This window comes from Astatotilapia calliptera, chromosome 19 (assembly GCF_900246225.1).
Source record: "Astatotilapia calliptera chromosome 19, fAstCal1.2, whole genome shotgun sequence".
Taxonomy (NCBI): Eukaryota; Metazoa; Chordata; class Actinopteri; order Cichliformes; family Cichlidae; genus Astatotilapia; species Astatotilapia calliptera.
This window is the reverse complement of record NC_039320.1, coordinates 26,129,977-26,151,951: the sequence shown is the minus strand read 5'-3', so window position 1 is coordinate 26,151,951 and position 21,975 is coordinate 26,129,977. Positions and strand designations below refer to the sequence as shown.

At 43.3% G+C, this 21,975-nt stretch overlaps 1 protein-coding gene across 2 annotated transcripts in view; it reads right to left on the bottom strand.

Annotated features, from left to right (window-relative positions):
- LOC113011632 (latent-transforming growth factor beta-binding protein 2) overlaps positions 1–21,975 on the bottom strand; it is an 89,184-nt gene that overhangs the window by 43,137 nt on the left and 24,072 nt on the right. For both annotated transcript variants that reach the window (XM_026151208.1, XM_026151207.1), the window contains exons 4-8: positions 10,901–11,160; positions 9,830–10,003; positions 6,781–6,981; positions 5,104–5,387; positions 3,943–4,045 (exon numbers count right to left, since the gene is read on the bottom strand). In XM_026151208.1, the coding sequence (XP_026006993.1) occupies positions 3,943–4,045; positions 5,104–5,387; positions 6,781–6,981; positions 9,830–10,003; positions 10,901–11,160 (1,022 nt within the window). The remainder of the gene's footprint in view (positions 1–3,942; positions 4,046–5,103; positions 5,388–6,780; positions 6,982–9,829; positions 10,004–10,900; positions 11,161–21,975) is intronic.

Genomic DNA, 21,975 nt, shown 5'->3' with positions numbered 1-21,975 from the left:
GGAACCTCTGATTAATTTTCTGATTGAAATGTATCCTTAACCCAGAGATTTGCACAAACAGCCCTATCACTTGCTTTTCAAGGATAAAATTCCTCTCAGCTTATAACGGATCCAGTTTCTCTTAATGGGACTCATGTAACCAAATCACCTCCTGTCCAACTCACCTATTCTCTTTCTCACTTGACTTAACAAGTCACTGGTTAGTTCTCAAACTTGAGGACCTCTGCATTGCTGAAAGAAATTGCAGTGATGGAATGAAATGGTTTAAAATCCAAGAAAAGCACAGGGTTTGCTTTGTTACTCCACTTCATCATCCGAACTAAAGAAATGGAGCTGACTTCAGCCTGGTCGATCTGGAACTCATTACAGGCCAGGAATCCTCAGCATGTGACTTTTAAAGGCACTAACTGCTAAGACCTCATCTCCCACTGAGATGGGACACACTGGCATTTATGCCTCTGCAATGTCAGACCTTCTTAATATAATGAACACACAAACACATGCACAAACAGTAAAACAAGCCCACAAAATATCCCTAAGTGATACAGTGTTCTTGGTGCATAATAATATATCATATCCAGCTGTGTAACACAACTAACTGTACATTTACGGACTTGAGACACAGCCAGACTGTAACAGTAGCAATGCATTCTGGATCTATATGACTGTATCGAGTGAGTGCGATGCAGATATACTGACAGTGATGTGCAGGCAGGCAGCAAAGACTTAGCAGTCCTGTCTGCAACAGCACCCCATTAAACTGTGGTCATTCTGGCATCTTCTACCAATATCATAAAAAATGAAGTAGCAAGCCTTGCTCTTAGTCAACAGCATGTTTAGCAATAAACTGACCAATGGTAGTAATGCACGCCTAGAAACAAACTGGGCTTTCATGACATCATTATCACGTACTCAACAGGACACACGGGAGAGTCCTATTAAGCTACACGACCTCTCTCCTCACTGCGAGCCGACGGCTGACTCAGTCGCTATAAAATAAAGAGAGACACATCATTCTTCAGGAGCTCCACATCATTCCTGTCAAACGCATGAGAAAGCACACACCTAGACGAGTAAGCAGGGAATGTAGCTTAGAGATAAAGCCCAAGTCTTTACCCTGAGAACAATAGCACTCTTGGAGGAATTCAAAGTATTTCTCGTATTAAAACTCACCCAAAGACTTCTGGGAGAGAGTATACAGTGGGGCAAAAAAGTATTTAGTCAGCCCCCGATTGTGCAAGTTCCCCCACTTAAAATGATGACAGAGGTCAGTAATTTGCACCAGAGGTACACTTCAACTGTGAGAGACAGAATGTGAAAAAAAAAATCCATGAATCCACATGGTAGGGATTTGTAAAGAATTTATTCGTAAATCAGGGTGGAAAATAAGTATTTGGTCAATAACAAAAATACAACTCAATACTTTGTAACATAACCTTTGTTGGCAATAACAGAGGTCAAACGTTTACTATAGGTCTTTACCAGGTTTGCACACACAGTAGCTGGTATTTTGGCCCATTCCTCCATGCAGATCTTCTCGAGAGCAGTGATGTTTTGGGGCTGTCGCCGAGCAACACGGACTTTCAACTCCCGCCACAGATTTTCTATGGGGTTGAGGTCTGGAGACTGGCTAGGCCACTCCAGGACTTTCAAATGCTTCTTACGGAGCCACTCCTTTGTTGCCCGGGCGGTGTGTTTTGGATCATTGTCATGTTGGAAGACCCAGCCTCGTTTCATCTTCAAAGTTCTCACTGATGGAAGGAGGTTTTGGCTCAAAATCTCACGATACATGGCCCCATTCATTCTGTCCTTAACACGGATCAGTCGTCCTGTCCCCTTGGCAGAAAAACAGCCCCATAGCATGATGTTTCCACCCCCATGCTTCACAGTAGGTATGGTGTTCTTGGGATGCAACTCAGTATTCTTCTTCCTCCAAACACGACGAGTTGAGTTTATACCAAAAAGTTCTACTTTGGTTTCATCTGACCACATGACATTCTCCCAATCCTCTGCTGTATCATCCATGTGCTCTCTGGCAAACTTCAGACGGGCCTGGACATGCACTGGCTTCAGCAGCGGAACACGTCTGGCACTGCGGGATTTGATTCCCTGCCGTTGTAGTGTGTTACTGATGGTGACCTTTGTTACTTTGGTCCCAGCTCTCTGCAGGTCATTCACCAGGTCCCCCCGTGTGGTTCTGGGATCTTTGCTCACCGTTCTCATGATCATTTTGACCCCACGGGATGAGATCTTGCGTGGAGCCCCAGATCGAGGGAGATTATCAGTGGTCTTGTATGTCTTCCATTTTCTGATGATTGCTCCCACAATTGATTTTTTCACACCAAGCTGCTTGCCTATTGTAGATTCACTCTTCCCAGTCTGGTGCAGGTCTACAATACTTTTCCTGGTGTCCTTCGAAAGCTCTTTGGTCTTGGCCATGGCGGCGTTTGGAGTCTGACTGTTTGAGGCTGTGGACAGGTGTCTTTTATACAGATGATGAGTTCAAACAGGTGCCATTCATACAGGTAACGAGTGGGGGACAGAAAAGCTTCTTACAGAAGACGTTACAGGTCTGTGAGAGCCAGAGATTTTCCTTGTTTGAGGTGACCAAATACTTATTTTCCACCCTAATTTACGAATAAATTCTTTACAAATCCTACCATGTGGATTCATGGATTTTTTTTTCACATTCTGTCTCTCACAGTTGAAGTGTACCTCTGGTGCAAATTACTGACCTCTGTCATCATTTTAAGTGGGGGAACTTGCACAATCGGTGGCTGACTAAATACTTTTTTGCCCCACTGTATGACTTCATTTTTTACTTAACTTTTCCCTCTTTCTTTCTTTCTTTCTTTCTTTCTTTCTTTCTTTCTTTGCCATTGTGTGACCCTGGCCTACGATATGCTGCCCCCCAAAAGGAGCCACAAAAATGAGCAAATTGGGTATTCACTCTGTTTTCTCCCCCAACTTCAAAGGAGGGAGCAGGGGAAAACATCTGGGAGCCAAAAGAGATCATGCCGTGGACTTAGAAAGAATTGGAATCTGGCATGCCTGAGGAGACAGTGCGTGGGAGGCAAGAGAATAGATCGACATCTATTATCAAGGTGCGAGACAGAGAGAGAGAGAGATGATGTCTGCTTCTGATCAACGTCTGGTCAGATATTAAAGAGGGTACAGTCAATCTAACAGTAAAACTAGCAAATCTGCGGGGTATGACCATAATATGATTGAGATACGCGGGAAATAACTGAATCTCCCATGTGGCACTGTACGCTGTGGGAGTGCCAAAACCAGTGCATGGACCACATCGTGCTCTCCGAGTAGTAAAAAGAGCTGTCAGAGCCCCCATCTACAGTGGACAGTGTCACCACCAAGCCTTCCTGCCAACATACAACCACCCTGTTGCTGTTTCACTTACCTACCGCATCTCTGGTTGGGAACCAGTTGCTCATTTCCTCATTCATTCAAGGCCACATTGGCTTGCTTTGCCCGCAGGGTGGGTGGCACGCCTGCCAGGCTCTCATCTTCATGCTAAATGTGTTTTCATTTGCTTCCCGGTTTTGGTTTTATGGAAGTGAAAACAGCTTCATTTTAACAACTGGGAGCATGGGCGAGTCACGCAGCCGCTTTCAAAGGTTTTTAGAAATCTAACAAAGGCCGCTATGTTCTAGTCATCACCGCTCATTAGCATTGTTTAGGCCTGTAAAACATGCTCTGATAAAACTCCACCAACCATAAACAATGGCTGCTAAGGCATTAATTTTTAGACACCTTAATATGAAGCAATCAGAGTGGGAAAACTCTACCTTTTGAGTTGATGTGTGGCACAGAGCAAGATTACCAAAGGACAAACATCAACAGCAAAACAGAATTAAACCAGATTAGTTTAATTCTGTATGAAAAAAGTGACATAACTCTGGTGGATTAGTCAGAACAGCTTACCTGGTTTGGTCGGACACTTTTGGCACTTGTTTAGGCCCCAAGAGGCGCCAATACTTCCACAGCAATCATCCTGTTTGGTTAGCCCTGGAAGAGGCTTGCCGCACTACAACAAGACACATCTGTGTTAAATCTATGAAACAAGTTTGGAGAATGAGTGTTACATGTTTGGGTAGGCACGCTTGTTTGTGTGCAAGCGCGTGTGCGCGCTGGCAAGGGTGCAAATGTTTTTGTGTCAGGGTGTGCGTGTGTACCTTTCTGCAAGGACAGAGAGAACCAGACACATCGGAGACTGTTTAGTTAGAGGTGGACATAAACACACCGAGTCCTAAGAACAGCTAAGAAACTCCTGGTGTGCTGCATTAAGGGCTCTTGGTTAAATGTCCTATCAAACCCTACTTGTCGGATTTTGTCTGATAGAAATTAAACTTAAGAGATGATATTTTTTCCTCCAGATTGAATCTATTATGGTTAAATAATATGGAAATTTGCAGGGTGAATCTGCTCTTTTGCTGAAGTTTAGTTCTTCTTTGACATAGTGACTAAGTGGTTTAATTTAAATTGCCTTACTTAACCAGAGAGGAAATAATGGAAACAGCACTTGAGCACAAACAAACTCAAGAACTAATTCTGGCAAAAACAACTCGTTGTGTTGTTGCAACTGAAATACTAATAAGACCCAACAATAGCCAAGCTAACAGATGCTGTATGAGGTCTGAGATTAGCCGAGCTCACGCACTGCCACTTAAAGTCCTTTCCTTTTCCCAAGTGCTTTAGGATACATTAAAGCAAAGCACAGTAAATCTACAAAATGTGCCACACTCTGAGCACACAGGCGATGAAAATCTCACCGTTTGGGCCACATGGGGAGGTTTCAAGCCTCACCTTCACCTCTTCTGAATGCATCCTAACTCATAACATGCTTTTGTTGAGGAAGCGGTGGAACATGAGATGGCCAGTGTGGCCAAGCCTCATAAATCCCGGACTTTACACATAAATCATTTTCACAAACTTCCTGTTTGAAGCAACAGCTAGCAGAGAAGGTTAAGGGATGTGACTATATAATGGCAGCTGTGGCTAAAACACTGCGTTCCAGTCGTTTCAACACCTAGACCACAATACTTTATGTGTATTGATATAAGTTGAGAGCAGTGTACACGGTACCTGTCCATCGACCGTCTCCTGAAAGCATCTTCCAACATTTCCGTTCTGACGGATGTGGGTTGTGGCGTGGCCGTGGCCATTCCCGTTAGCGTGTGGGTGTCTGCTGCTGTGCTCGCTGGCGTGTTCGTGTCCGTTTCCAGGCTGGGAGCGCTGCTGGACAGAGTGAGCCCCCTCTGTGGTGGCTGGTCTTTGCCCAGGTTGGACTCGAGCTACTTGGTGGATCTGGACATCAGCTTCTGGAGGATGCTGAATGTGGACGTTGACCAAGGATGGGTGGAGAGACACTGGAGAAGAAGAGATCCAAAGCTTACACAGCATAGTAGATAGTTTACAGTGTCAAAATTTGAACCGTTTAAGGGGAAGCATCCTCTGCCAAGGGATAAAATCTGTATATATATATACTGCAGTGCATGAGATCTCAGCTAAAGTCTTACACAAACACTTGCTTCATCATCAAGTCATGAGATTTGGTGCATATTGGTAGTTCCTGGCAGTGAAGAGGCCCTTAAGATGCTACAAAACAACAACAACAACACAGAGCGTTTCGGATTCTCTGGTTTAAATCAAATCGTTTTAAAGACTGAAAACAGTTTTGCTGAAGAGTTGAGAAGATGTTGCAATGTGAGGCTCTGTTGTCCTTCTGACACGGGGTAAGCATCCATCTTCAGGGAGTGCCAGGTTTTTTCCCAGAATCCCGACCCACTCTCATGAATCATAACCTCACACACAGACAGCAGAAGCCAAGGAGAAAATGCAAAACTTAGTCCAGGACAAGAATGGCTCCATTTCATATATAAAGCATACAGGCAGGACAAACAATGTCTTTCCTGTACCATGATAACACACTGACTGGATTTGTCATTAAATGCAATTATTAAGTAATTAATTTTTCAGAAGAGGATGAAATGTGTCTGAGTGTAATTTAAATGAATTTAGACTGACCTTCTGCTTCTACTTAACTGTTCCCTAAAATGAGAAACTAAGAAAGGAGGACACGATAGCTTACACCAGGAGATGAGAGTGAATTTATCTCTTTTATTCACAACAATTCGTATTGCTGCCGTGCTCTGTTTCTAATATCTTCTGTCTGGTGAACGCGGCATTGTGTGAACAATAAGATGACTTGTACTGAGTCATCTATGAGCTGTTCTGCTTAAAATAGAAAGTGACCTCTGCTGTTGGCAAGGAAAGCAATAACACTACACTATAAACAATGTTAAAAATGAAGCTATGCTTTTTTCTTCCTTTTTTTTTTATTAAGGCAACTTCTGTTGCAAAATTCAAGTCAGGTGATTATTTTATGTTGAATGAAACGGATTAATCGCAGGCATTCATGAGATCGTTTGCTTCTGGAAGAAAGGAAGAGCCAGGAAACCCACAATTGTTGTTTATTAACTGTGTTTTGCTTCTTTTTTCGACACTTCTCTGTTGGAGTGTAAGCTTTACTAGAAGAATGGAAACCTTGCAGTTATGAGGCACGAGTACAGCCAGAGTCATCAAGAAATGAACATGTTAGCTAACTGACAGTCAATCTGAGGTCTCTTAAATATGCACAATATCCTAAATGAAAAGTGATGGCCAATGTCACACACACAGTGTCAAGCTAACAGCACTCGTAATGTGAAGACATGCTAATAAAGTTAGAGTGAGTGGGGAGGCGTGCCGGAGCGTGATTACCTGGCTGATTGGACAGTGGGAGAGTGTACATGGAATGGGATGGAGATTTTGGTTTCTGGTGGTTCCTGTGGCTTTGAGGGGTGGGTCGGGCAGGAGGAGGGACTGGCAGGTGACAAAACCGTCCTGTTGAGTTTGACGGACACCAGCACATGTCCCTGCCAATGCACCGGCCTCCATTAAGACAGGGGATCTGACAGAAGACTGCAAAGATGAAGGACAAGAAACGGAGAAAAAAAGGGGTTATGAATGAGAGGAATCTTTAGAATACACAACATACCACATTTAATTGCACAGCATCATCTAACCTTACACACAAGGATCTGGTAATAAGAAACAGAAGGCGTAGTCCTAATAGGAAGGGCATGTGCTAGGGCTTCCTGTGGACAGCCTTTGTTTGCAAACGGTTAGCAACAGTCATGCTGTTCTCTGCTTTGGCACTACCAGACACCTCATTCCACATGACGTTTATAAAATCTCAACTTTGTCCTCGCGACAGAGCCATGCCCCTCACGCTGTGCCTCCTTCAATGGCATGTTTTGCCTCTCATCAGTAATTACATACTCCTGTGCAGGATGATGAGTGATGATGTATGATTCATGCTGTAATAATTTGCAGAAAATAATAACAACATACCATATGGGACACGTGTTTGGATGACAAAAGGCGAAAAAGTTCCCCTAAATATCAAATATTGTCCAGAAATTGATAGGAGTGCAACTGGCTCATAGCCATCCAAGTAAATCCAAGTCCAAAATGTGTTCTGTCTACAATTTGATTTATATTTTGTAATTTGCCGTGGAAAGAAAAACAGAACAGACCAGCAGTGGCCAGATGGTGTTTGACAGTAGTGCTTTAACAGCCCTTTCATTGCCTTATCTTTTGGCATAAGGGATGGGTGCCAGCCCAGCGCCCTACATACCTGGGCCTGTTCCCATCTACAGTTTCACTCTGACCTGACCTCTCCTAACTGAAAACATCAAAGACAATCAAATGAGGAAAAAAAATCTATCCAACTATGACGAATATAGAACTATTCTGGAGCATGAAGGATGAGAAAGTGAAGCAATGCACTTCTACAAAAACAAGAGACTGTTTTGCAAGATACAGATTCAAATGGCCTGCATGCTATGAGATTAAAGAGAATGCCAGACATGGAAACAAACAGGGAACTTCATCCTCTGTGTCTCACTGAGGTTAACAGGGTGCAAACAGGGAACAGGGAGATGCTGGCGGGTTCTGATGGCATGTAGGGAATGAGCTCCCTGTCACATAACATTAACAAGAGTGAGACCACAGGATGAAAAGAGGGAGGAATAGAACAAGAATAGAATCGTGTATCAGATGGGACAGTAACAGGATTAGCAGGAGAATGCTAACAGAATAGATTAAAAACAGAATAAAAAGAAACAGAAATAAAACGAAGGAGAAACAATGCAGGGACAGAGACGGGCAGAAAGACTAAATATGTCCAGACACAGAGAAAGACCTCCTGTGATTCGACATGCGGGCTAAATTATCAACTCAAGGAGGGCTATTAAAACCTCTCAGTGTTGGATGCATGTCTGCACTGGTCTGTGTCAGGCCAGTCCCACCCTGGTATGGGGCAGGAACTATTCTTAGACAACATCCTACTGTCGACTTTCCGCAGCAGGTTCCATGTCTGCCTATCTTTCTGTCCATTTAACAACCTCTAACGAGCGAGACGCACATGCGCACACACTTCTCACCCAATAAACAGACTTCTACCAATCTAATATCAGCTTTAAGTAAGTGTTGTACACAGGCTGTGCATCGAGAGGCACTGCTGCAATTATCCAGCCGTTTTTACTGCGCTGTTTTTACTGCGCCGTTTAAGCAACGTAACAACAGCATGAGATAACTGTTTGCTGTCCACTTGACATTCCTGGACGAACACGCAGGCCCGAGCAATAACAGGATGCGAGCCTAAATGGAAAGCAATCTCTTTTTAATGTGCTCTTTAACGCATGCTTTTACATAACGAAGACAGGGGATTTTTGTTTTTTGTTTGAGAATAAAAGTGGGACATAAAAACTAACCACTGAGGAAAAAGTGGAAATGCCGGGAATGTAATCTCGTGAAGGGTCTCTGCCAGGATGCTGAAGTGTTTAGAATATCTACACCGTGTTCCAAAACCCTGCTAATGTGCACATAAATCTGCAACATCGACCTGTTTATATATTCATAAGCCTGCGATGTCCTCCCTAAATAAGCTAGTGCATTTCGGTGAGGGTTGTTTGCATGTTTGTATCGTTGTTTGAGTTTATATTTATGAGAGTTGTAACTGGAGCGGATCTATATATGTATGTGTGTGGTATGCGCGCCCTTCATCTCTAATCCATAATTAGTCTGAGGTCTAAGCTGGACCATTAAACCTGATGAGAAAACTCAGAAACACGCAGGGGGTACGACCCTCGTCTTGGCACTAGCCGCCCCCTGCTATCCCATGGACACTCCTGTGTGAATTTGGAGCAAAGCCCTCTGGATAAATGACAGGTTTAATGTAATCCCTGTAAAACCCTGTTCATGCTGCTACTCTTTCTCTCTTTTCAGCCTCTCCCTCTCCTTTTTCATCCATTCCTGCCCTCCCAGAGAGCATGTTAAACGGTTAACGGCGAGGCCAACTGCGAGGTGTAAACCGCAAAAGGGATGGGGCTAAGTGTTGGGGAGCGTGGGACCACTAGGTCCACGTGTCTGTGTACAAGGGGAGATTAGGCCCCTTTTACAGAGCTTGCTTTTAATCTGCTCTCCCCTGTCCGTCTTTTTCTTTGACAGTGAAAGTTTTCAGCATAGCTCTCATGCTTAATCTACACCACTCTGCCTCCTGTCTAAGATTGGTATTCAGAACAGACAGCATGCCCATTTTATCTAGCTCACCCAATAAAAAAAAGAATGAGATACCAAACACAGACTGTGTGGGAGAATCGAAAGGGAGAACGAGAGACACTCAGGGACAACACAGAGCAGTATCACAGAGATAAGCAGGCAGACAGGCATTGCTGATAGTCAGAGGGCCGGGGTCGACACTCACAGAGTCGGAAGCCCTGGTTCTTCGGCTGCTGATGGGGCGAGGTCTCGCTGTAGACCTCGGTCATGTCTCCCTTCTCGCAGCTATTATAGCAACGCCCTCCAGAGCACACCCTGCGGCACATCATAGGTGTGAAGACGATCTTGATGCGATCCAGGTTGGAGGTGAGGTTGGCCCCTGGAAAACACACACACACCTGGTTGAGAAGGGGCAGCAGCAGAGACAGGCTAGAGACGAGCTGCATCCTTCCACCTTCAGCTTCACTGTGACACACTCCCCGTCTGGGCAAAAGGGAGGTTTATAAGTGCGAGGGTGTGTGCTGACGGTTGGCCAGTGGCACGCTGCAGCTGAACGTGCGATGTGCCACAGACCAGCAAAAGAAATAAAAAAAAAAAAGGGGGGGGGGGGAGAAGGCTATTAGGTTTTTGGGCTAGGCTCCAAGCCCTTTATCTTTGAGAGAAGGTGTTTTGGATATGTGTATGGGTGAAGGAAACAAAGAGAGTGTAGGTGAGCACTGTGTAATGGTGGGAAGCTGTTCAACAGCCGTCGCTGCGGTACGTGGCTAAAAACAGGAGGATGTGGAACGGCAGACAGCTGTGCACGTTGGATCAAAGAGAAGGGGGGGAAAAACTGGTGACGTTCACATCACATTTCCAACAGCAACCAGGGTCCAGTGTCTATCATGTCAGAGAAGTGTCTGAGTAAATTCCCAAAGGTTCTGAAGTACGTAACTGCGCAATCTCGCACATGCTCAAACTGCAATAGCTTTGATACGAAACGTCTGTGCATGTGATGAAGACCACAGAGGGTGTGAGGTGTTTGGACAGAGGGAGAAAGGAAGTGCATCCTGGGACGCTGCCAATTTTTCCTCGTGGCTAATGTTGAACAATGACACCACAGGAAGTATATGCATGTATTGTGGTCACTCTGAATTTCGTCAGGCATTCGTAGCGATTGCATTTGTTTTGAGGTAGCTAGGGGCAGAGGATGTGAAATGATAACAGAGCCACGATTTATGATATTCACAAATATTCTAGTGGAAGACATACATGTATTCCGTCTCATTACACTTACCTGCTGGTAATAATGCATTGCTGAACTGTCCGTGCAGCTGGCTGTTGCTGGTTGGCCTGTGAGTATTGTGGGAATGTGTGTTGGTATGCCCGTTCCTGTTTCCATACCAGTTCCCGTGCTCGTTGCCGTTAGAGTAGCCATTGCCATTGGGCAGAGCGTTGGAGGTTATAGGCCCAGAGGATGATGGATAACGTTTCACAGTACGGGAGGTCCCGGTCTGCTGAGGGGAGGAGTCAGGGGGTCCCCGTCTCACTTGGGTCCTGTAAATTATCACAAGGCCATAAACACATGACCTCAGACAAAAGCTAACGTCCCACACACACATATATGCAGTCACAAAGATACACCCATGAGCATCTTATACGCGTCACCATGAGTGTAAGTGTGCTCAGTGTGTGCAACAGAAAGTAGGACTCCTAAGAGACAAACATGGCATCTAGCTCATAGATTACTTAATCATACTTAATCAATTTTATAGAATAAACATTGAAGTTTAATGGAACTGATTTTACTGAATCATTCTTTAAGCACTACAATGCTAAAATAAAATAACAGTGGGCCTAACACTGTATTCTCAGCGCCATACTGTTATTCTGGATCTCCACTAGAACAGCTATTATTTATTTGTATGCAATCCCTCAGTTTTATCACCATCAGAAACAAGTTATTTTAGCTCCCATATCTTTCAGGCCATCCTCTCAGTAAGCAAACTTACTTCTGATTGGTTGTCGGGTTCTGCAAACAGACTCATGTGCTTGTGAGCACCACATCCTCAACTTCCCGGTTTTGAGGTTCCAAAAACAAACTTTAAATCTTTTAAACAAAACTCAGTTTCTTGTTTTGTCAGCTTCTCAAATCAGTTGGACATCTATTCTCTGTAAATATTACGCTCATTACCTGCTTATTAGTGGACTTAGTCTTTCAGTCAAATGTTGTACGAGAACAAAAGTCTCTACTGTCACCCACAAAAAACGTGTCGAATAATCGTATGCAGAGATCTCTGTTTGGTCCTCTCCTGCACGAATCCAAGAGAAGAAAACAGTAACGGCAGTCTGAAGGTCGAACTTTTGGCTCACACAAGCGGACCTTCTTCTTTGAATCTTTGAACATGGTTAAAATGACCACCCACCATTGTATCAGTGTACATATGACAGCACACTGCAGACATCTTAAAGCCATTTCACAGGAATAGATTGGCCAACAAAATATTAGGCAGCCAAAGAGAGTCTGTGTGTGGCTCGTCTTAGAAAAGTGTGTGATTAAACACATCAGATCTTTCCATCACACATTGTGTCTGCATGACTAGATTATGAACTCCTTGTTTTGTCTGACTGTGGCCAACCAGAGAGCAACATCCTGAGTGTTGCGTTGAACTGGAGGAAGTATTAAAACTGGGGTCGACGAACAAAGCTCGACCAGGGCTGCAAGGGGCCAAGTTTTTTCCCCAGTGAGCATTTCATTTGGGTCAATTACTGAGCCAGTGTTGCACGACCTGGAAGTTGAGCTCATGTGAGTGACCTGGAGGAGGCGCGTGCCTCTCAGACAGACAGGCAGACAAGCCTACCTGGGTCTAAGACTGATTTTGGAATGCCGGGATTCAGCCCTGCAAAAAAACAAACAAACAAACAAAAAAAAAACATCTGGATCCCACTGATCTGCCCTGACAGACAGGCAGTGAAGGACAAAGGTGAGCTATGCTGGATAGATCAAATAAACACTTGTACAAAACTGTTTTTTTAAACCACACATCACAAATCAGCTCTGTTAACCCCCACACACACTCACAACAATAATCAAGCAAATAAACATGTGCGCACACGCACAAAAATGCATATTTGTCCACACAAAAGCAAACACAGACACACCATGTCCCAGCTGTCGTAGATATGGGCAGATTTTGGAGAAAGGATGTGACACAGGGAAACAAGAGGTGCTACTGCCAAGGTAATAACGGTGGACAGGAGGTGGCAAAAGACCATTACGCTTCCATGCTCAAATGTGATTGGGTTTTTCCATCACTAACAGTGACACCTGACCTGCAAGCATCCTGCCTCACTTCCTAGGCCTAGCCAGATGTTGCTCTGTCTACCTCTCGTATGTTCAATGGCAAAGTGGTTTCCTCCCAGTGTGAGCTCATGTTTACCCTCTCTGCCTGCAGATCAGGGAGCACACGGGGCAAGCACAACCTCACTCTGACGTCAAGGCCTCTGTGGCTTAAAGCGGAATCATTCCCCTCCCTTGTTCTGGGTGACTTGAAAGCAATTTCGAAGTTTACATGGGACATGGGCTGTACAGACAGATGGAAGTAATGTTTGGGGTATCAAGCAATGGCCATACAGTTTTAATTAAATCACTTAAGTCAGCAATAACAGAGCTGCTGAGCACATGGTACAAATTCTGAAATAAGGCAAATAAAAATGAATGGGAAAAAAAAATAATAGCTGCGTAGTTCTCAGTCTTTCAGCAGCTGGTATCATCTGACACTTTTCAGTTCAACAAAGCTACTTAGCATTTATGAAATCCAAAAAGCTCTCACCAAGCACCAATCAGAACAGACAACGCTAGCATGTAATATAGGTTGGTAAAGAGGAAACACATTCACTTGCCTGGTCACTTTATTAGGTACAACCTTTCAACTGTCAAGGACAATTACTAATCAGCCAATCACATGGCAGTGACTCGATGCATTTAGGCAAGTAAACATAGTCAAGACGACCTGCCTTAAGTTCAAACCGAGTAGGGGATTTAAGTGGCTTTGTTGCTTCTAAATGGGATAGCTGTTGGTGCCAGATAGGCTGTTCTGAGTATTTCAGAAACTACTGATTTACTGGGGGTTTCTACACATCCATCTCATGGGTTTGTGGTGAGAAAGGGAGAATCTTGTGAGCAGCAGTTCTCTGGTTTAAAAGACCTTATTGATCACAGAGGTCAAAGCAGAATGGTCAGAAGGCAACAGTAACTCAAATGCCAAAGCTATGCAAAAGAGCATCTCTGAATGCACAAAAAGCTGAACTTTTGACTAAGGCAGCTAAAGACAGGAAACTTAGTTTAAGATTCACGTGGGTTCGCTAAAATTTGGCAGCAGAAAAGTGGAACAATATTGCCTGGTCAGATGAGTCTAAATTTCTACAGTAAGATTAGGATGTTACAATCAGAAATGAGTGAAAACAACATAAAAGTATGAATCTATCCTGCTGTGTTGAGCCTGAGGAACAGGAGAGTAATAATGTGGATGTGCAGCAACTGTGTGATGATATCATGTCAATATGGACCAAAATCTCTGAGGGATACTCCGGCACCTTGTTTGAAGATTTAAAGCAGGCAAAAGGAGCCCAAGCAGGTACTAATAATGAAGCGTAGAAACCCAAGAGCTGACACCAAAAGACAGATAAGAACTTACTCAGATCTCCAGAAATTTGACTAGTACTGCTTCATGTTATTTAAATACTGAAAGGTTGCAGGGACATCTACTTCCCTTTCTGAATAATCAGAACCTTTTAACAAAAACAGTAAATATGAACTGACACCAAGACTGGAAATACCATTCTCAAATCCAATGCAAGCTTTAGAAGCAGGCAGTGGGTGGGCGTATGCTAAAGCATCAGTAAAATGTACATGCCGGTATACCAGATATTAAATCTGACTTTCTGGTGAGACGCTTTTATAGCATGAGAAAGACCCCGCCATCTCCCTAAAGCACAATTGCAGCACTTCACATGCAGACGTAAAATTGGTAGTCATCAGATATCACTCTCCAAAATAAGCACACATAATGTAATTTATGATTTCACTAGCAAGGCCCAAAGTAGTGCAAGCTTCTGAAATCATAAAGTAAAATGAGGTTATATCCATTTTATAGTTATAGATGCTCTGTGCTTGGACACTACCATATAGTGCAAAGTTTGTCTGAGTTAAGCCCATGAAATGAAATAATTCATGTTCAGAACATGTGCTCGGTAATTATATTCACCGAGAGAGAACGAATTCTGATAAATCTTGATCCAAACACTTGATCAAAGCATCAGCTCGTATCTGACAGCAAAGGAAGCCTCCAACTAAGACATGAAGTAACTGTCAGTGTCCACTATCACTCATTATCATTCATTTCACATGCATGGAAAACATTTAAAGCTAAACCTCATCACATCTGAAGAAATTACAAATCACATTCGGGGCCAAGAATATAAGCTCTACATGAATCAACACTGCAACACTTCCAAAACACTGCAAAAAGTATTATTTGGCACTCAGCTTGCGACATACTGTATCTTTGAACTCATTTAGCATTACAATATGTGAACATTAGCTCTCACAAAGGCATGACAGCCGGCGTGAATGCCTGTTCCAGCCTCGTCAGGCTCAAATGAGTTGGAGAGGAGGCATTTTTGGAGCACAAACAGTACACAGTTAAGCACTGTGAAAACAAGCCAATATCAAGAACTGGAGGACAGTCAAAAGGACTACAGATCCTCCAACTCAGTGACGCTTCCAAACAAAATAGCAGGTGTAGCATGAATTTTCATGTTAAGACTGTGATCTGTGGAAGGGCGAGGATAAATGTGGATAAAGTCAGCTATCTGGATTTGTTTAAGCACCACGAAACTCCAACAGCAGTTGCTCGAAAAGCACCGCTTCCAACCATCCCAGTGGTGACTGTTGTTTCTGTAAGTTGCCCGGTGTCTAGCCTTTTGCTCCGACAGAAATTCAAGATTTATCTAATGATCCTGCTCACCCCGAGCACTCGCTCACACACACATGCATGCAGTGACCCAGATCTTCAAGAACTGTTTACACCTTAAACTGTCTCCGTAGCCCACACTGCATGACGACGCCGGATAAGTGTTTATGTGAAGCACAGCGCAGTAATGTATGGGCCACAGCTGATTCATTCACTAACAGTTCTGTCTCTGAGGCGCTTTCATTACCCACTGTCTCTATAAATCTCCTTGCTATATAAAGCACACTTGTCAGTTTAACGTATTTCAGGCAGAAACCGTTTTTTCTGGCCTCAGGATGCTGAATAAGTTGGAAAGGTCAGGACTGTGTGATATTAAATGGTTTTTCACTAGCTTGCTCACCACTTGAAGCTCAGCACATGTCCAACCTGGTATAGCACATTTTTCATTTTGATTTGTTTGAGAATACCAAAGTCTGTAGCCACATGTAATGGCTTGGGTTGTTGACTTCTAGTAGCTAATGCAGAAAATAGGCTGATACGAAGAGCTTGTCTGCTTGTTAGATGGAGCCATTTGGCTTTGACGAGACTGTCAAAACAAGACAGTCTGACAGTAGGCAGAAGTGTCTGGCACGAGCATCCCAGTCTGGGTCACAGTGGCTCTCAGCCTTGTCACTTGGTCCAGTTTTAGTTTTCTTTCTGTGGAGTAGGACATAACCTCTGGAGCGATGAGTGGCAAACCTCTGAATCCATCAGCAGGTTTAAAACCAATCAACAAGAGTCACTCAATAGCGCTGAGGAAAATCGAGTCATTATTCTTCTTATTTAAACAAAAAGTTAAATAGCTCCATTTACCTCTTTCCAACATGGAACATCAGCCAAAAGAACCCTTATTACATAAGAGCTGAGCATAATTAGGGCAATTTGAAGCCTACTTGTTAAATGGGGAAATAAATGACGGTCATCAAAGACCAAGTGTAAATCAAAGTTTACTCACATCCATTTCATTCAGAGGAAGCGCTAAACGCTGTTGTTCGGCTCAAAAAGTTATGTTTGGATATGCATATCATCGCTCAAACTGAAGGGGGGGGGGAGCACAAAACTGGGAAAAAATGTGCAAACAGCAGCTGAAACAATGAAAACCTTGTACTACTCAACCACTGCAAACACTGTTGTTGGCAACAAAGAAAAGAGAAGATTTATGAGCGTATTCACGACAGACGTGCACTTTCGCAGTCAAAGAGGGAGCACTGTGAACTGTACGGCGCACTTTGCGAGGGGGTACAAAAAGTTTGGGGTATAACAAAGTATGCTGGCCATTTTCCAAAGCTTTCCAAAGGTTCCTACTATGCGGCAAAGTAACGGTTACGAGATCTGAACTCGGAAAGAATTAGCCACGCAGCTAACAAACAAACAAAAAAAACATTAAACCGAGAACATCTTTGAAACAGACAGAAATCATCCATCTTTGTGTACAATATTTTACAATTGAGAACGTCAGCAAGGACATTTTTCAGCAAAATCTCTACAGCAGATGGTGCTCCGCATTACACAGACTAAAGCCTGCAGACAAGGAGGGAGAGTGCACACTGTTGAAACTAGTCCCAGGAGGTGTTATTCAAGAACATTAGCAAAGACATACACACTTGACTCTTGTTCGTGTTTTGCTATTCAAATCCCAGTAGTGTTGTGAATCTGTGTGATGGTCCAAGACTCCAACCACAATGTAGCAAGGAAAATAGAAAATATTCCAGATTAGCAGTAATGATACTTGAAGGATGGCTAAGAGTCTCGTTGCCAACTATGACTTGTTTGCTTCAGAATTTGATTTAGCTAAATCTGAGCTGTTTGTATCTGATATTTGATAAGAAATTAATTACTCATTGGATATTTTGAGTCTATTTTGGTTTTTGCTTTGAAATCATAGCCTTGTTTTGCCATATTCGATCTCCCCCGCCCCCCAGGAAAATGGGGGAGATGCTTGGTTAGGAGACTTTGGTCTGACTTAACAGCCTTGGTGTATTTTAGGAGGTGAAAGAAGTCTGAAACAGAATTTATTCTTTCTTACCAACCCAGTCAACGCACCAAACCATCTGCACCACCGGTGGCCAAAACCCCACTGCGGTCACACATCTCATTCCTCAGACTTTATGGAGAACACTCTCATCCATTCATCATTCGCCACCGAGGTCCCTGTGTGTTTCTTTCAATAAAACCCTGAGGTCTGATCCTAAACATGCACCAATAAATATAATATCCAACCCCAAGGACACTTTCATTTTATTGTTGTTGTGTCCTTCCTCATAGCAACAAGGTCATGCAATGGCATAGTGGTAAAGTTTGTGCTCAGTGAAACTTCAAAAATAACTCAACACCAGCCTCTGTCACATTAAAGTCTTACCCTAAATTACAGCTTTTTGTGAATGTTTAATGTCTGGTAGTAAATGTTTTGACCTCCAGAGTCTTGGCTTTTGTCGCAGCATCTTTTGCAGGATAATCATGCTGATATCTGAGTCTTAGATTGAAGCAAATATCTTAACGGGTCACAAAATATGCCTCATCTCCTCCTCGACCAAGCTTAAATGTGCTGCACAGGCAAGAGAGTGATAACGGTCTATTCATTTAAGTTGTGGCAAGAAAAAATAAAGAATTTTTCCAATATTCGTGACTTTTTCTCTTTCCACTGTATATGAAAATGAACAAATTTTAACTGAGTGCACCTTTGAAATTCAATTTAAATGTGCCAGAAGTGCCAGTGGTCCAACATCTGTCCCATAATATAAAGTATGAATAAAAGGAAACACCTAGTCACTGGAACATGTGCATTGCTTTAACGATAAGCTCCTCTCTACTAAAACAGGTTTTTCTCGTATACGTGGCCGCATAAGGCCAAACATCAGTGAGCAATTAAGGCCCAGTCTTTCTTTGATAACATCTCTAGTCATTATGACTTGGATAATTGTGGGTCCTGGCAGAATATTCCCCCTTGTGAAAATATGGGTGTGTCTAAGGGCTTATCGCACCAGCCACGGAGGCTGGATTAAATCATGTTCTCTCTGTCTGGACGGCCTTCCAGGAATCCCACTAGTAGCAGCCAGAGCCTGGGTGAAATGAGTTACAGTGGGGCTGGATTGATTCAGAAAGCTTTTTATTCTCCCCCAGGGGAAGAGTCTTATATTAGTGCAACAACTGGGCCTGGTGCACCATGGAAAGCAGAAAAGGGTCTTGAGAAATTGACTGAGCAAAGACTGTTATTCGGATCAGCCGAAGTGCCGCGCAGACAAATGAAGAGATGAAGTTCCACTTAATTTTATAGGTATAACTTCCCCCAGCGTCTGCATGAAAATAGATTTTCTGTAAATCTGACCTCACTGAGGTTTGCCGACATTACATGATCAAAACACATGACTCCTGCCGTCTGCTCAAACGCAGCGCAGGCCAGCACCTGTGAAATAATCAGCTCCCTTTTTTTATCTCCGGGGGGTGGGAGGGGGCAGGCAGTAGCCGTGCCAATGTGCCAAGTTTTCGCCTCAGCATTTAAAAAGCAGGGTTTTCAAATCCAGGAAGCAGTGAGTCTGGATGAAAGAAAATCAGTGTGGTTGCTGTGGTTCAGGGGCCAGAACCAAAATGCCTGCAGGCCTGGTGAGCTGAGAAGCCATTTAATATTCTCCCGTTTATTGTAGTTGCTCTGATCATTAACTTAGTAAAAATGCCGCAAGACAGGTCAGCAGGAAGAGCCATTACCAACTGCTGACTGAGGCTATATATGCTGGTCAGAGTCATATGTCAGACTGCTTTCACGATAAGCCAAAAAGGGTTTCCATTTAGAAGAGTGATTAAGCAAATTTTTGAATTGGAATATAATGCTGGTTTGAAAAGAAATTTTACAGGGACCACAGGGCAGAAATGTAGACATGAACAAGTCCCGCTTTTGGAGGTCTACTTTTGTATAGTTTTAAACTTTTGGAGGTCTACTTCATCCCCCAGTGGAACCCACAGGAACCCTACATCCTGACATCTGAATGGATTAACTGGTCCCATGCATAGCCATACTGCTAATTCATGCTTTCAACACCATGCCCCATATCTGGGAGATGTGTCTGATTGATGCTATCTCCATCTGCCTCAGTGCCGGAGGTGGAGGCCGGAGAGCATTCCGGGACAGGCGTGCTTCTTTCTTTCTATAATTGCTGTACAGTATTTGTCCGTCCGACAGCTGCATCTGCACAGGCCAGCTTGATGAGGTGGATTTGGCCACGGACGCAGAGCCCGCTGGCACGGCGACTCAGAGAGAGTGTTTCAGATGGGGCTTTAGGAGAGGTGGGACGGGGGAGAGAAAGACATATCTGTCCCATGCTGACTGCTGAGTTCTCTATGGTCCTTTGTTCCCTCTGGCCTAGCAGGAAGCCAAACACTCATGGGACTCGTTTGGCTCTGTGATTGTAGGAAAAAAAAAACACCAACTCTTCCTGGCCTGGCTCGGTTAGTATTGTTGTGTGTTAAAATTGCTCACATACAGCAATCTAGAATACATTTAGATGTGCATAGTAATAAGTGTAATGAAAAATAGCTGATCAATCTTTACTATTTCACGCTGAGACGAATTTAACACGCCTTTTCTATCATGTGGAGGGTTCACTTAAGGACAGTGTAGCCTCCATAGCTCTACTCTGGCATATTAATGCAAAAGCAAAGGGACCCCCTGCATCCTCCAATACCACATCAAGTCCTGTAAAACCACAACAGATGACCTTAAGCCATACTCCAGAAAGCCCTGGGCCATTCACAAATTTTAAAAAAAAAAGCTCACCAGGGATTGAGCTTCAGGGTACATGTCAAGTTTGCAACATCAGCACAAAATACTGTATAAACAAGCAGAAAGCCGGTGAACCTGACTCCACACAATTTCACTCCCATGCCGGGAGACAAATCAGTCCTCTAGACATGCAGTCATATGCCTGGTTTAGAAGAGAGCCCTATTCAGAGGAGAGCAGCACACACAACCTGCTGGAATTAACTTTTACCCCTTTACTATACTTTAACCATACTTCCTGTGTAGCTCTCCTTGTTTTTGGGAGCAGCCAAAAAAAGAGGATGATTCTATACAGTTCTTCTTTGAGTAGCAAAGCAGACTGCCAGGTGATACAGTCAGAAAACTTTCCCAGGCTGAGCCTTGGATATATGTTTCAGTCATAAGAAAACACTTATCTGATCAAAGTTATAAGTTTCAAGTGCAACATGTGATGTAAAGCTAATGTGGGATTTGGGCTGCTCTTAATTTATTATCCTCTCAACTCAGTTGTATTAACAGAGGCTTCCTGAGCGAATATCCACTCCTGCCTTTCTGCATTTAAGCTCTTTGTCTCTCTTGCGTCTGATACCTGAAATTCCTCGGCAAGCATTGTGATCATTGCTCCTAAGAAAACTGGCGATAACAGCAAAACAATAATTCAGCGCAGGTGCAGAGTACACCTAGGGGATTTTGACAAGTCCCAGCAGCGCTGGTGGTGTGGTTTGTCTGGAGTGGGAGTGAAAGCAACCAGTGATCCATGATTAACATGGAAAACTCCCACTACAACCACAGTTTCCTCTGAGAAATGGCTGTGTGGCTATGTACAAAGCCTTGAGTCAACAAGCCACATAACCGCCAGCCCTATTAGTCACTAGGAAAATGGTGGGGCCGATATAAGCAGAGAACCTGTACGTATGACCAGAACACTGGGCGTTTTTCTTTTTCTTGTAGTAATTCAAGTGAATTACTTGTGAGGAAATTCAAACAAAGAACCAGTGTTGATGACACAATGATCCAATTTCGTTTTATCCACTACTTCCAATATTAGTGGCATTTAAACCCAAAGTTATATTTCCTACCTGACTGCACTGAATCATTTTTTGTGAAAAGACTGAATCTGACAATACTGAACGACTTTATGTTGTACATTTTGAGCACATCATAGTGATTATTAATCAGATTGATTGTATTATATGTTTTATACTTATTCTAACAATGATAATAAATTTGATTAAATTACTATTAGCATTGTGGCTGCAATCATTCAATATAATCAGTGTGATCACTTTGTTCAATTTGCTTTACATTGTCTGTCTATGAACAAGATGTTTTAGGGTTCACTGTAACAGTCAAATTATCTGTGTGCCACCACAATCTAAAATGAAAGAATAAAACTCCTGCTACGCTATGTGGAGCAGTGGTTTGGTGGATTAGCACTGTTGCCTCACAGCAAAGAGGTCCTGGGTTTACCTCCAACCATTTGGGCTTTCCGTGTCATGTTTGTAGGTTCTCTCTGACTATTCCTGCTTCCGCACGCAGTCCAGCTACATGAATTTGGTGGAGTTTGGTTTATCTAAATTGGTGTGAATGTGAGAGCGAATGGTTGTC